The sequence below is a fragment of the Phocoena sinus genome, chromosome 7, assembly GCF_008692025.1.
Source record: "Phocoena sinus isolate mPhoSin1 chromosome 7, mPhoSin1.pri, whole genome shotgun sequence".
NCBI classification, from domain to species: Eukaryota; Metazoa; Chordata; class Mammalia; order Artiodactyla; family Phocoenidae; genus Phocoena; species Phocoena sinus.
Window position 1 is genome coordinate 11541915 of NC_045769.1, and position 15495 is coordinate 11557409.

The 15495-nt window shown below is 42.8% G+C and overlaps 2 protein-coding genes across 8 annotated transcripts in view; one reads left to right on the plus strand and one right to left on the minus strand.

Moving 5' to 3' along the window:
• Positions 1–4998, minus strand: part of COL4A3 (collagen type IV alpha 3 chain) — a 134239-nt gene extending 129241 nt beyond the window's left edge. Inside the window, exon 1 of the mRNA XM_032637762.1 lies at positions 4781–4998. Within this exon, the coding sequence (XP_032493653.1) occupies positions 4781–4867 (87 nt within the window). The 5' untranslated portion in view covers positions 4868–4998. The remainder of the gene's footprint in view (positions 1–4780) is intronic.
• Positions 4999–5069: 71 nt separating this feature from the next.
• COL4A4 (collagen type IV alpha 4 chain) overlaps positions 5070–15495 on the plus strand; it is a 146891-nt gene continuing 136465 nt past the window's right edge. For 6 of the 7 annotated variants that reach the window (XR_004350630.1, XM_032636649.1, XM_032636651.1 and 3 more), the window contains exon 1: positions 5070–5156. The gene's annotated coding sequence lies outside the window, so the exon portion shown is untranslated. Of the gene's footprint in view, positions 5157–5494; positions 5560–15495 lie in introns of those variants that run through there. The other variant, XM_032636650.1, reaches the window with a different exon arrangement.

Sequence of the window (15495 nt, forward strand, 5' to 3'; positions counted from 1 at the left end):
TAAAAAACACATGTGCACCTGTATCACAATTTTAATAACATGATAAAAAATCTTGACCTAATTGACACACGTAGAAATCTTTGAAGTCAAAATATCATCTCAAAATAAAAATAAAAATTAAAAAAATAATAAAAATAAAAGAGAAAAAAATATATCACCTCTACCACAATTCAGTGAAAAAAATAACTAGAAAATTTCTGTACGTTTGGAAATTAAGAAATAAACAGTTAAATAACCACTAAGACAAAGGAAAAAATTAGAAAAGATTTTGAACTTAATGATATTAAAATTTGTACGATGCAGCTAATACAGTGTTTTGGGGAAAACTTTTTAGCCTTAAATGCATTTGAACTATTCAAAGTTGCTTGATCAAAGCCAAAACAAACTCAACTATGTTTTGCTGTATCTTTACCAGTTAAACTATAAAATTTAAAAAGTATATACCATTTCTAATATAATAGCACTAAAAAATGTCAAATACTTAGAAATCAAAAAAACAGAAAACTCTAAAACGCTGGGAGAAATTAAAGCCCTGAAGAAACAGACTCATGTAAGAATACCAACAGATCATACATGAATGAGTTCTTGGTACACATGTTTGCAGATGTAACACTGAAAAACAGTGAGAGAAAGGATGGACTATTTAATAAATAATGTTGGGACAATTCATTTTCTATATGGAAAAAGATAAAATTATAATCCCAGAAGTAGAAAACAGTTCCAGGATTATGAGTCTGAAATGTAAAAGAATTAAACTGTAATTTTTTTTAAACGTAGGAGAACATTTTTACAATCCCAGGGAAGGAAAGGATCTCTTCAACAAGACGCAAAACACAAAATCAAGGAAAAGATGGATAAGTTTGAGATTATAGTGAAAAAAATTATACATTAAGGTACCAATAACTAAATGAAAAGATAAACCAAAGATTGGAATGAAATATTTGCTGCACATAGCAAAATTTCAGTACCCAAATATATAAATAGCTTCTAATTCATTAGCAACAAAAAGGCAAAGGCCACAAAAGATAAATATGCAAAGACTTGTTCACGCAATTCACTCGGAGAGAACTATAGACTGTCAATCAAAATATGCTAAGATTCCTAAACTCAGTAGTCAAAACACGATCCTATTTCACACCCATTAACATCTAAGCACACCAAGTTTTGCTGAGGATATAGGGAAACAGGTACTCTGGCACGACGTTGGTACAATCCTTTTGGAGTCAATTTGACAATTCCTAAAAAATTTAAAATACGTTTTCTCTTATAACCCTCTTTGAATTCCACGTAGGAATTCAAAATCTAGTTGTCACGATGGTACATATACAAAGATATAAATTCCAACTCTGTAAGCTGAAAGCATGGAAACAAATTCGCTGCGTTTAGGCAGATGGAAAAATAAACTGCTTTATTTATGTAACTGGATACTATGTGGCAGCTCTCACATCTATATGTATATAAACAAATCGCATCTCTATGTATCAACATGGATAAAATCCAAAAACATCATACTGACTGATACAAGCAAGCTCCAATAGGTATGTATCATGTGAAACCATTTATTACATTTGAAGGACCACAAAACAATATTTATTTTTTATGGTTACTAACACACACACACACACACACACACACACACACACACGTACACACATATCCATGGAGTATAAATATAAAACCATGCATGGAAGAGGAGGCAAAGGATGTGTTTAGGACTTTCTGTATTTATCTGTTATTTTCCTAAGGGGAGAGATGTGAGAACAAACAGGTCAAAACTTATTAATACTAGCTTAATCTCAGGGGTGGATAAATTGGAGTCTGTTACATTACTTTCTGTTTGTTTGAAATGTTTCTTAATTCAACTTAATTTTTTTTTTTTTAGATTTAAAAACCAAATCAGTTGAGAAGCCTCCTCCCTAAATGCAGCTGTTATTCAGCTCCTGATACTTGATTTCTGCCTTGTCTGGAATTTTAAGGCAAAAAGAGGAAGGATAAACCATGATATCTCAAACCATGAATCTCACCTTCTCTAGATATCAGAGAAGGAGCTTTCCCTCTCACTCTTCTCCCAGACCTGTTGCCTGAGGCAACAGCACAGTGCCTCCCAGTTTCAAGTTGATGAGCTGGGCCTGGTAATAGCTATAAAACCTGGGGATGTGCTGAACAGCCAGGCCTGGAACTGAATGCCTGCAGGCAAGACGCTGAGGGATTTTACTCAGGGCTCTTCAGAGCAAATTGTGTGGGTGGACAGTTCCACCCCGCCTGAACTCAGAATAAGGGGTGAACAGCACTCCTATTTCTTTGAGAAATGCTAACATAAAATCACAGGAATTTAGAGCAAAATATGTCCTTAACTATGCAGCACAAAGATGATAAATATTATGTCCCAAAGACTACATTTAGCTCTCACTTATACAGAGTTTGTTCCTTTTTCCTAACATTTAGAAATTGAGAGATTTCTCATGGAAACTAGATTACCAGCTTCTTTTCTGAAAAAGCTGGATTCTGGTATTACTGAGTCTGAATTCTAGAATGTCAACAATTAGCAGGCCCTGAAGACTGCCCCCTACCTCAAAGCCTCACTCAATTAACCTTATCTACTGGCTCCATGAGGGGTTTCAACTCCCTCATTTTACAGATGAGAAGACTGAGGCTCCAAGAGGCTTGCACAGCATCAGAGCTACCGCGTGGAGGGAGGCATGCTGGCACTGTGTCGACCAGTTATCAGTTAATTTGCTGTGATTCCATTTTTCTACACGATGAGGGTACGTTTCATGATTTCTAATGACATCGTCTGTGTAACTGAGGAAAGTTTTAACAGAGACTTACTTCAAGGGCTGTTAAAAATAATATGAATGGATTAATTGTAGAATCAGCAGGAAGCCTCCAAGATTTGGCCAAACTCAAGACAGAAAAATTCTTATGTAAAAAATAATAAGGGAATATGACAGTATAATTGAAAATTGGTATGACTAGAGGTTGAATGACTACAGAGGATCACTTTTTCAGGCTGATCTTTACCGGTGTGTAATTCTTCCCTTCTTTCTCCACCGTCCCCAATCTCCCCTCTTCTTTGAACTCTAGAAGAATGTGCAAACCCTGCTCTGGAACTCTTCCCCAGCCCTTCCCACGACATACATACACTTCCTTTAGTTTTTTTTAGTTGTTGGATTTGTTCCTGGATTAATGCTGGTAGACATTCAATACTGACTTAGATGAGTTCTAACCATCATGCCCAGAAGTACTGAGCTACCTGGGTTGGGCATTCTTAGTCTATGCAAAGCACATTTTTGTTAGAACTATAACTACCTGAAGGGATTACATGGATTACAAAATCCTTTAGAATATAAAACACTAAATAGCCTAAATGTAAATTGGTAGGGGAATGGCTCAATTAACTTTGGCATATTCATATCATGGAAAACTATACAATAATGCAATAAGGCAAAAAGAAAAGAGGTAGATCTATCTCAAATACTGCCATGGGGAGACCTGTAGGATGCAAAAGGATATATACAGCATAGGTATATAGTATCGATTATGTTAAAAAATACAAACAAAAAACACATATTGTTTGTAGGTCCATATATGAATACGTAAATGCCTAGAAAAATGTCTGAAAAGAAACACAAAGTGGTGAGAGTGGATATATCTCTTTAGACGGGGTGGGGTAAGGCATGGAGGTGATCAAAGGAGGTTTTAGCTTCACCTGTAATGTCATAATTTAAAATTTAACTTAAATGGAAAATACTTGTATTTCCTGTGATGGAAGGTTCGAAAAACATTTTCACGTTAACACATATTTATGTGACTATTAATTTCCAATCACAGTCTTAATCGTGAAATTTGAAAAACATCTGATCATTCTGGGAAACGAAACTTACACTGCGTTGTCATCCCAGATTAAGTTTTCTGCGTAAAAGTCACAGAAGGCGGCTGAAAAGTTAAATTGCACTTTCACCAGTTAAGATCAAGTAAGTCAACTCTAGGAGTCATAACAGTTTTGAGGACACTAATTTTTCTTCGCAAAGAATAAGAAATATACGGGTGGATATAAATGAATCCAGGAGCCCTCAAATTTTGAATAGAAATCACAGCGACAGATGGTTTAATTTATCCTAACGTGAGTTCTATTTCTAAGGTGCTATTAAATTTTCAGTGACGGCATTTGCTTTTCTCAACAAAACTGATGGAACACTTGAGGGCAAGTATTGACAAGGAGGAAAAGCGAGGAAAAGCGAGCCCCAGAGAGGTCAGAGTTCAGTGTGAGGTGACATCTAGGAAGTGGCAGGGCTGGGACTCCAGCCCTCTGTCCTCTCTGCCAGGCCATGTGCCTGCTTTGATTCACCGGTGTGACATCGCGCGTCTGTATATCCCGTGTTCTCAAGCGCTCATCCCTGGAGATTATCTATCTTTCCACATCTCTATATCTACCTGCCTGCATATCTTATCTATCTATCTATCTATCTATCTATCTATCTATCTATCTATCTATCATCCGTCTACCTACCTACTTACCTATCTACCTCTGTCAGGGCCTTCTCCATCCCTGACCCCTAGGAGCCCTCCAAGCCTCCTCCTCGCCCCTCCCTCCAGCCCCGCGCATTCCACCTGTTCCCGTGCATCCCCGCTTGCCCCCGTCCCCACGCTGCCCCCTGAGGTATCTGCTTGGCGCCCGCAGTCACCGCACGCACCAGCAGAGGGTGAAGAGCAGCGCCCCTGCGGGCGGGGCCGGCCTGTCGGAGGACGCGGGGTGGGGGTCGCATCGCCGCATACTCACCTTGCCGGCAGTGGGCGCGGCCACCAGGAGCACCAGCTGAAGCAGAAGCAGCAGCGCCGGCGGCCTCGGCGCCGTCCCAGGGCGCATCGTGGGCGTCCGCTAGGAGCCCCGGCGTGTCCAGGGGCCCGCAGGCTCTCGGGCCGCCGCGTGCCCTGCGCGGCGCGGGTTGAGGGTCCCGGCTGTGAAGCTAGCCTGGCCCGCCCGCCCGGGGCGGGTTTTGTAGGGCTCAGCCTCCCCACCGAGGCTTCAAGGGAGGGAAGAAGTGGCTTAGGTCCCGCCCCCGTTCACCCTCCCGGCCAACTCACCGGGAGATGTCCCTCCGACCCAGGAAGCGTGCCAGGAGGCTGTGAGAAAGGGCTGCGCGCCTGCGGGGCAGGTGGGTGCGGGGCCAGGGTCAGGGGTTAAAGAGGTGACGCTCCCAAGGTTCAGGGGCCTAGGCGGGGCAAGGGGCTGCGAGTCGGAGGTGGGGAGTTTGGTGGGTGAGCGTTGTGGAGGCGGCGGAGCACGGGGGAGGGAGTGGCCAGCGGCCCTGCTCAGATTAAGCGGGAGGCGCGCCGGGCGTCTGCACTCGCGCGGCTCCGCTCGCTCCGGCTCCCGGCCGCTGTCGTCTCGCCTCTTTCCCTTTCTCAACGCGTCTCCAATCCGGCAGTCGCCGGACCCGGCGGTGAGCGCGTGGGGAAGAGGCAGCCGAGTCGCCCGCGGAATTGGGCGCGGTGGGAGGTGCGCGCCGCGCGGGCGGGCGCAGTCGTGGCTCCCGGGGCGGCGGGCGTCCCCACGAGGTAAGGTGCCCCCGACCCAGTCTGGGCGACGGATGGCAGCCCCAGGGCCCGGGCCACCCGCCTGGAAGCGCGGGCGGTGGAGGGAGCGTGGCATCCCAGGGTGGGGCGCGCGGGCTGGCGGGCGGGGCGGGGGAGCTGGGCTGGGGGTCACCAGACGAGAGCTTGTCTGGCTCCCGGCTTGTCTGCCTGGGCTTGAACTGGGCGCTGTGTGTTTTGATTAATTTGGAGGCTCGAGTTACCAGCCTGGCAGACTGGGCACAACGAAATGCCAAGAGCAAGAGGCAGCTGAGGGTAAAGAGAAAGCCCATCCATTCTATTTTCTGCCGCGTTGAACTGGCTTTTTCACGTTAAATCTTATCTGCGGAAATGCAGGGAAAGCCAAGAGCCAACTTTGTCGGGGTGACTCCCTCCTGAGAGGGCCCTTCTCGGAGGTGGCCTTGGACGCAAACGTGCAATATCTGGCTTGTTAGGGCACCGTCCTCAGAGCAGGGCTCGTGCCCTTTTCTTGTGCCACTGACCACATCGGATTTGATGAAGCATTTAGATCCTTCTTAGAATAATTCAGTTATCAGAATCAGTTTAACTTTGAATACATTATCAAAGTATTAAAGTCATGAAATAGTAACATAGGTGCATCATTATTATTGCACTAAATACCTAGATCTAACAGCAGATCTATTAAACAACTGTAATCTCAAAGCACTGATGACTGCAAAACTGAAATGTGACGTGAAAATACCAGTGGGTGCAAACTCTCAAGAACTGCTAATACTATTGTGGTTTGTTAGCTATTTTCATAACTGAAGGAAATGCTGAACTTCCAGGAAAGTTTAGTGAACGTAGAGAGGTAATATTTGTTCCCATCTAAGTTCACAGACCACCTGAATTCCATCTCCAGGTTAAGAACCGCTACTTTGAATCAGCGTTGCTGATGTAGTCGGTCATCAAACACACAGTGTGAAATATGTGGTTTGGTCACTGATGGTGGAGAACCATTTGCTTGCAATTAGAATGTGTATTAGACCTATGTAGCTATGTAGGTAGGCGAAACCCTGACAGTGAGTGAATGGAGATGCACACCCCCCTTTTTGGTTGTAGAGTGAACATTATACACTTCCCTCCGTTTATATATATATATATATATATATATATATATATATATATATATATTATTTATTTATTTATTTATTTTTGGCTGAGTTGGGTTTTCGTTGCTGTGCACGGGCTTTCTCTAGTTGCAGCAAGCGGGGGCTGCTCTTCATTGCGGTGCGCGGGCTTCTCATCGTGGTGGCTTCTCTTGTTGCAGAGCGTGGGCTCTAGAGCGCGGGCTCAGTAGCTGTGGCTCACGGGCTTAGTTGCTCTGCGGCATGTGGGATCTTCCCGGACCAGGGCTCCAACCCGTGTCCCCTGCATTGGCAGGCGGATTCTTAACCACTGCACCACCAGGGAAGCCCCTTCCCCCTGTTTTTTTATGCCAGTGATTGTCAACTCTGGCTGTGTATTAGAATCTCCTAAGGACCATCTAAAAATCCTGAAACATCCCAAGTCAGTTACACTGGACTCCCCAGCAGTAGGACTCAGGTATCTGTATTTAAAGCTCTCTGGAGATTCCCATGTGCAACCAAATTTGAGAGCCACTGTTTTCCATGCATAGTTCAGTTAGTTGCATTGAATCAGGGACTCTTCTTCATAGAATAATAAAAAAGGACATGTATTAAACTCTTTATTAAGTCCTATGAGTGCCCAGACCACAGATGTTGCTGTGTGGTATATAGTAGCTTCTCGCCATTGATAGGGAGGGTTCTTGTGGAACCTTCTCCTGCCATCCTTGTTAGATAGGACATCAGGTGCTCTCTTGATAAAATAACAGTGCCCAAGAATTCTGAGGCATATGACAATCTTGCATGAACTGACATTACTTCCTGGACAAAAAAAAACAACCTTCAATGCTAGAGTTAAATTTTCCTTCTTTTTGCTGAATTCCAGAAGATTTTTTAATTTGGATTTCAATTGCCTTTGAAATGAAACCAAGTCATTCTGACAGAAGTCCAGACTTGGCTTTATCGACTTTAGAAAGGGGAGGCAGCAGTCAACTGCAAGTCACTTCCAACACTGCAAAAGAGCAGGAAAGAAACTTGTGATGTAACCACAGCAAGGAGGAAGCAGTGGTTAAGAGTATGGTCTCTAGAGTAGACTCTAGATTTTGAATCTTTTCCACACTTACTAATGTGGCTTGGGGTCTTCTCTTCTATAAAGCGGGCATAATCAGGGTACCCACCTCAAAGAACTGTAGGAATCTAATTCAGTAATCCATTAGAAGTCCTTTGTCCGGGGTCTTCATAAAACAGTCACATACTGGAATCTGATTCTCCAGTTTTGTAAAGGAAAACGAAGCTGATGAGAAATAGTGGCACATGGTAGAGATGCTTTTCTCAGCGCAGCATTAAAGTGGCAAGAGTCAAGCATACTCCACCAGCTCCCTTGAGGTCAGTAGACTCTTAAGGCATCTAGAACCTTGCTGCTTGGCATCTCTGGGAGCCGCAGGTTTGGCATCCTGGAGAGCTGGTTAGAAATGCAGAAGGAATCTCAGGCACCACCCCAGACCCACTGAATTAGAGCCTTTTTTCACCAAGCTCTCCACGTGGTTAAACGTTGAGAAGTGGCTTGCCTATGAGCCAGGTTTAACCAAACCCATTTCTCACTCCCCACATATATACACTCTGCTTTAGTACAATGTTGGTATGCTCACTAGGTGTTAATTAACCAGAATTTTTGATTTTTAAAAAACAGTCTTAGAGTCAAGAGAGTTTCCCAGTTGGTTCTTGAAATGTGATAAAACTAAAGGAAAGTGAGGATGGTTCTCTTTTTGTAAGTACAAAGGACACACAAATCTCTGCTTTTGATTTGGTGCCAGATAAGGGTTTTGAACAAAGGGAAATGGTAATGGCCTTTGACAAGCCCTGTCTTATTGTTTTTTCCCCCTTTTCATAATCACAATATCATGTCTGTTTTTCGCACAGTGCTTAAATGTGTAATGTTTGCTTCCCTACTTTTTTTTTTTTTTTTCTTTTGCGGTACGCGGGCCTCTCACTGCTGTGGCCTCTCCCGTTGCGGAGCACAGGCTCCGGACGTGCAGGCCCAGCGGCCATGGCTCACGGGCCCAGCCGCTCCGCGGCACGTGGGATCCTCCCGGACCGGGGCACGAACCCGCGTCCCCTGCATCGGCAGGCGGCCTCTCAACCACTGCGCCACCAGGGAAGACCCCTGCTTCCCTACTTTTGAAGGCTGACTCCAATAGGACAGTGGACTTTTTGGTGTTCTTTAATGTTATTGAATGAATGAAGTTGTTTATTATTTGCTGAACGAATGAAGCTGGATGACTTGACAGATTCACTCAGGATTCACACCCAGGTCTGATTTCTTCCAAAGCTTATGATCTTTCTATAGCCTTCCCTGTGTAGGGATGTGCCTCAGCTTTTGATGTGATGTACTTTGCCAGGCTGCCTGTAGCTTCTCCTTTAATCTTTTAAAAAGATTAAATTTAATCTTAATTACATTTTAAGTTAATCTTTTTTTTAACTTCATCTCCCCACTTAGTCACCTCTCTTCTTTCAAGAACCTTCTCTTTTCAACACCTCTAAAACAATTAGACTCGGGTTCTTTTACAATCTCGGAGTCATTTTCAACTCTCTCCATTACATCTCCAGATTCTTTCTCCTCGTTTCTAAGATCATGGCCCCTGTCCCAGTGCCTACACTTATCATCTGTGGATTACGGTAGCCTTCTAGCTAGTCCCCTGCAGATTCTTTCCTTTGAAATCCACCTTCTATGTTATTGTCAAAATAAAAGTGCACATTGTATCAGAAGGAACAGGTTACTTTGGGGGCAGTTACAAACAACCCCCGAATTTCAGAGCCTTACATAACAAGATTTTTCTTGTCCCTTTACACTGAGTATTCATCACAGGGTATGGGGAGGTGAGAAAGGGGGAGAGGGCTCTGCTTATCATAACTACTCAGGAACCTCATGGAAATTCCCACTCAACGTAGTTTTCTCTGATCTCCTCCAAAGGGGAAGAGAATGCGGGGAAATCAAAAACTGCTCTAACAGCTGCCACCTGGGTGTGACACTCGATACATCTACTTCACCATCTCGTTGACCAAACTGGTCACTTCATTTTGAAAGTGATGGGGAAATAATCTACCACATGCCTGGAAGAGCTCTGGAAATATTTGATGAATGTTAGTAATGCTCATCACATACATCGTGTAACTCGCTTATTTTAAAACTTCCAGAAGCTCCTCTTTTTCTTTACAGCTTATTTCACACTTCTTAGGATAGAAGAGAGTGGTCCAAAGTCAACTTTTGAAAAATCTCCTGTGTCACCCCATACTTCTCAAGTTCACCGTACAGCCTTCTTTACCTCACCCTTTTGTACTTGCCATTCCCTCCACCTTGAGGGACCTCCCTTTCGGGCTGTCTGGCGCAACCCTTGAATTTTGAGACCTAGATCAAAGGTCAAAGATCATGGTCGCTGTGAAGACCTTTGTCCAGACCTTTATTATGTATCACAGAAACAGTGTCATGTATTTTACTCTTCCGTACTACAAGGCCTTTGAGGGCAGGTACAGAGATTAATTTTTTTAATATAGTAACTGTGGCATTTAAAAATAAATTCATTGAGGTTTAATTTATGTACCCAAATCTGTACCTAGTTAAAGTACACAATTCATGGAGTTTCACAGATGCCTACAGCCTGTGAAATCAGCATGATCCTGATACAGAGCTTTTCGATCACTCCCCGAAGTTTCCTCCTGTCCCGTTTCAGTCCATCTCTCACTCCCTGTCCATTCCCAGGCAACCACTGATCTGTGTCCTGTCACTGTAGGTTGGTTAGCATTTTCTAGAAGTTTATGTAAATGGAGTCTTTGGTGTCTGGGTTCTTTGGCTCAACAGAACAATACTGAGATTGATCCATGTTACGTGTATCAGCAGTTTGTGCTGTTCTATAGCTGAGTAAAATTCCATTGTATGGACATCGCTTTTTTAAAGATCCACTTACCTGTAGGACATTTGAATTGTTTCCAGTTTGGGGCTACTAGAACACAGCCACTATGACTATTTTTGTACAAGGCTTTGTGTGGACATGTGTTTCTACTTCTCTTGAATAAATACCTAGGAGCGAAATGGCTGGACCGTAGGGTAGATGTATATTTAATCCTAAAAGAAAGAGTTTTCCAAAGTAGCTGTATCTTCATTCTCATCAGCAATGTATGAGAGTTCCAGTTCCTCCATGTATTTTTGGTGCCTTCTTTTGGTATTGCCAACTTTTTAAATTTTAGCTCTTCAAATGGTTACACAGTGGCAGTTAACGTGCTTTTTGATTTCTCTAATAACTAGAGATGTTGAACGTCTTTCCATGTACTTATTAACCATTCAGAGAACTCATTAACCATTCAAAGCCCATATGTTTGTAATATTTATCGATTTCTGATATATTAACTTTTTGATCATTATTGTCACTTTCCATCTTGAGGTCTCTTTTATGTGCTATTAATATAGCTCGTCCACCTTCTGAGATGGCCCACACTCTGTGGAGTGTGTCTCTCTGTAAATAAATCCACTTGTTACCTTAAAAATATATAGGTAGCTCATCTGCTTTCCTTATGCTTACGGTTTGTGTGGTGTATCTTTTTTCAGCCTTTTGTTTTCAATCTATTTGTGTCTTTTAATTTAAATTGTGTATCTTGTAGGCAGCATATACTTGGATTTTTCTTTTTTCTATTTTAAATCCAATATCTTGCCTTTATATAGGAGTTTTTAGTGCATTTTCATGTAGTTGCTATAGTTGTTTTTAGGTCTGCCATCTCTCCATTTACTTTTTATCTATCTCATCTGTTTTTTGTTTCTTTTCTTCTTCCTAGCATTGTTTTGTGTTAATCAAATATTTTTTAGTGTTCCATTTAAATTTTTTTTGACTTCTAGTTATATCTCTCTGCATTGTTGTTAGTGGTTACTTTAGTGATTATAATATGCATCTTTAACTTTACCCAGTCTACTTAAAAGTAATATTGAATTTTTGAATTCAGTTGAATTCAAATTGAATTCAATATTCAGTAAGTTGAAAATTTGATTTACCGAATATTGAGTTCAGGTAAATCAAATTCACTTTTGTATCCATAGTGCCTAGTGCCTAGCATGGCATTTGATACAAAATGGGAAACTGACATATATTGACAGATATTTCTTGAATGAATAATAATCATAGGTGTTTTTTATGTTGTATCAAAGTTATATGGAGATGATTCCAAAAAAAATTTTTTTTTGGTTAATGCCAGGCTAGTTAATAGAAAATCACTTTAAATTTTAACTGTTATTATATATTTAGTGGATTTGAATTTACAAATCCTGTAATTTTCTTATGTAGTTAAGATTCTATGTATTATTTTGTTTCATTCCCATATGTGTAAAGTTGTAGTTGTAAAAATTTAACATAGACCTCTTATCCTTAATTTCTGAAGTTTCAAAAATTTCTCATTTTCAAATTTTAGTGGGGAAATAATCTTACTTTAATAATGGAATTCTTTGTGGTTCTGTGAAACTTCCAACCATGGATTGTCTTGGCCATTCTGCTCACATGACATCCGTATCCAGTACACAGCACATTCTCTTGGCTGTGCTCAGTTATTTTCCAATGTGTAAATTTGATGCTGAAACACTGACTGTGTTTTATGGTCTGTAGCAGACTATGGGATGGCATAGTTTTGAAGCCCAGGTTTGAGGGATGCCCTTGAATCTTTTATTAGGTTCCAGAGTGGCAGAAGCATTCCTAGAGGAGTCTAGCTCCAGGTCTTGTCCTATAGGGAGGAAGCCACTAGGAGACTCAGTCTCTAGAGCCAACTCCTGCCGGAAGCAAGGCAAACAGGGGTGGGCACAAGACAGAATGCAACCATGAGGAAAAGCAGGTGGTTAAGCTCTCCTTAGAAAGGGCCCAAGATTCACACCAAGGCGGTTCTCCTTCCCCACCGAGACAAAGCTTTTCTCCTCTCTTGGAACCAATTGGACACCTGCCCCAGTATTTCTGTTTAACCTTAAAAGTTCATTTGAACACTTTTGTGAAATCTCTCTCTCTCTTTTTCTCTCTCTCTCTCTCTTTTTTTTTTTTTGGCTTACATATCTGCCTGAAATGCTTTAACTTTCCTATGATCTAGTTAGAAATGGTGCCTTAAGATCTCCAACTGTCCTATAGGAGTTTCCAGGGTTGAAATTCCAAACATAAAGACCTTCACAGGAGAACTGTAGTTTTCTGGGATTCACGGGAAACTGAATGTCTGTGTATCACAGTGCACTGTTTTTTTTTTAAACATCTTTATTGGAATATAATTGCTTTACATTGGTGTGTTAGTTTCTGCTTTATAACAAAGTGAATCAGTTATACATATACATATGTTCCCATATCTCTTCCCTCTTGCGTCTCCCTCCCTCCCACCCTCCCTTATCCCACCCCTCCAGGCGGTCACAAAGCACCGAGCTGATCTCCCTGTGCTATGCGGCTGCTTCCCACTAGCTATCTACCTTACGTTTGGTAGTGTATACATGTCCATGCCTCTCTCTCGCTTTGTCACAGCTTAACCCTTCCCCCTCCCCATATCCTCAAGTCCATTCTCTAGTAGGTCTGTGTCTTTATTCCACAGTGCACTGTTGCATTTATAAATGACTTTCCCTGCTACTACTATATTGAAGGCTAAAGTTGTTCTTTCCGGAGATGAATTCTCCGAAACTTACCCGTGAATTTTGAAGCTGTGCAGTGTAGTGGTTAATAAGGGAAGCTTCAGAGTTTGAGCCCTGGAAATGTCTCATACTAACTGTCATTATTTGTAAAAGGACATAGTCATATTACTTACCTTGTGGGGTTATTGTGAAGATTGAAGATCTGTGTTAAACCTTTAGCGCAGGGCTTAACATAGAAGTTGCCTGCTGAAAATGCTGCTTATTATAATTTCTTACGGGGAGGAAGATGATGATAGCTCTCTGGTTGAGAAAACCAGATACTGACCTTTTCCTAAGAGTCCTCTCAGAGTCCAGTTAACTCTGATTCTGACTAGACTTGTCCCCCTGTATACCTTCTTCTACACCAACTGAAGAGTCATCCCTCTGGATAACTTCTCCTGACGTTATAAAAGGTACTTTAGGAGAGACTGTCACGGCTTATTTCTCCTTCTCATTTGCCCTGATCTTCCTTCCTTCCCAGATCAAGTGTTGCCCCCCTCCTGAGGTCTGCCAGGCTTGCCCCAGTTCCCAGTTTTCTAACCCTTCTCTAATTTATCCGGAGCTCGTTTTGCCCGCATGGCAAATTAGGAAGGAAGGAAATAAACATTTATCGAGCTGCTACCACATGCCAGAGACTGTGCTAGGCACGGATTGTGACTCAAGTAATTCTCTCAAGCATTCATTTTACATACTGAGAAATCAAGAGCTCAGGGTGGGTACAAACTTGCTCAGGGTTATACTGGTAAGTGATCAAGATCTGAACACAAGTCTTTGTAACTCTACAGTCCTGCTTTCATTCCCTCACCACGAGACCACAAGGTACCAGGAGAAGAAGGCAGCGGGTCTCTAGGGAGGAGGGAAGATGTCATCAAAAGCAAATGCGAGCCTTTCAGTACGTTGGTTGGGGGTGGGCACTTCCCAGTGGAATCAAGGGCTGTTACTGCCAGAGCTTACTCCAAAGGCAGCTCTCAGAGGTCTGAAAGGTCTAGGGAATCCAGAGTCGCTCCCCCTGCAGGTAAAATCACAGACCAAGAATGACCTGGGGGAGTAGTGCTTTTGACAAGAGACATCTAGCATTCTGAGTTAAGAATGTCGTTCTTGGGCTTCCCTGGTGGCGCAGTGGTTGAGAGTCCGCCTGCCGATGCAGGGGACACGGGTTCGTGCCCCGGTCTGGGAGGATCCCACATGCCGCGGAGCGGCTGGGCCCGTGAGCCATGGCCGCTGAGCCTGAGCGTCCGGAGCCTGTCCTCCGCAACGGGAGAGGCCACAACAGTGAGAGGCCCGCGTAACGCATAAAAAAAAAAAAAGAATGTCGTTCTTAACTTGGAGGTGAAGGGAGCATCTGGTTTTGAAAATCAGTTGTGTATTTGTGGAACCTATATCACCTCCGTGTGTTTCCCACGTGGTGACATTATTAAGACTGTGGTCAAATGTTCTGTTGGTTTTGGGAGGAGACCTCATGGAGAAAAATGATAAGAAAAGCCTATATTGGCAGAATGGTGGATTAGCTGAGATATGGTCCATTTGGCCCTGGACTGGCAAAGTCAACTCCAAGGTCAACTGAGGCCTGTGCAGTACTCTCAAACAAGTCAGCTGAACCTAGAGGGAAGGCAAGGCGGGGGCAAGCCTGGTCGGAATCCAGCAACATTCTGGATTGGCGCTCGCGTTGGAACTTAGAGATATTCTCAAGAATTGACTTGAGCAGTTCTCAAGTTTTCCCCGGTTCCTTCTCAGGGAACATGGTGCTCCAGCCACATTCCAGTAGTGCATGGACCACACAGATTCGTGACTTGCTTTCAAAACCTTGTGATGTTTGATGGCATTGACTGTTTTCGCTAAAAAGCTGAAATCAACCTGAAGGCTTTGAAAGTCTGCAGGTAGAGTCAACCCAAAGATACGGGGTTTTAGAAAGTAGCCAACTTAGATGTTGGGAAAAGGTCAGGTGATCTCTTAACAGGGAAAGCATAAGCCTCAAAGTAGATATCCAGCCACCAGGCATGCCATTCATTTTCTGGGAGCGTTTTTCTAACCCCTGAGGCCCCTTGCTTATATCTTTACAAAACCTGAGCCTTTAGGAATTCTATTTTGGAAAGATACAGGTATATAAAAATAGGTGTTCAGACCATCCAAAAAATTTAGGCTTGGAAAGAGAGTCTTCAGATAGCT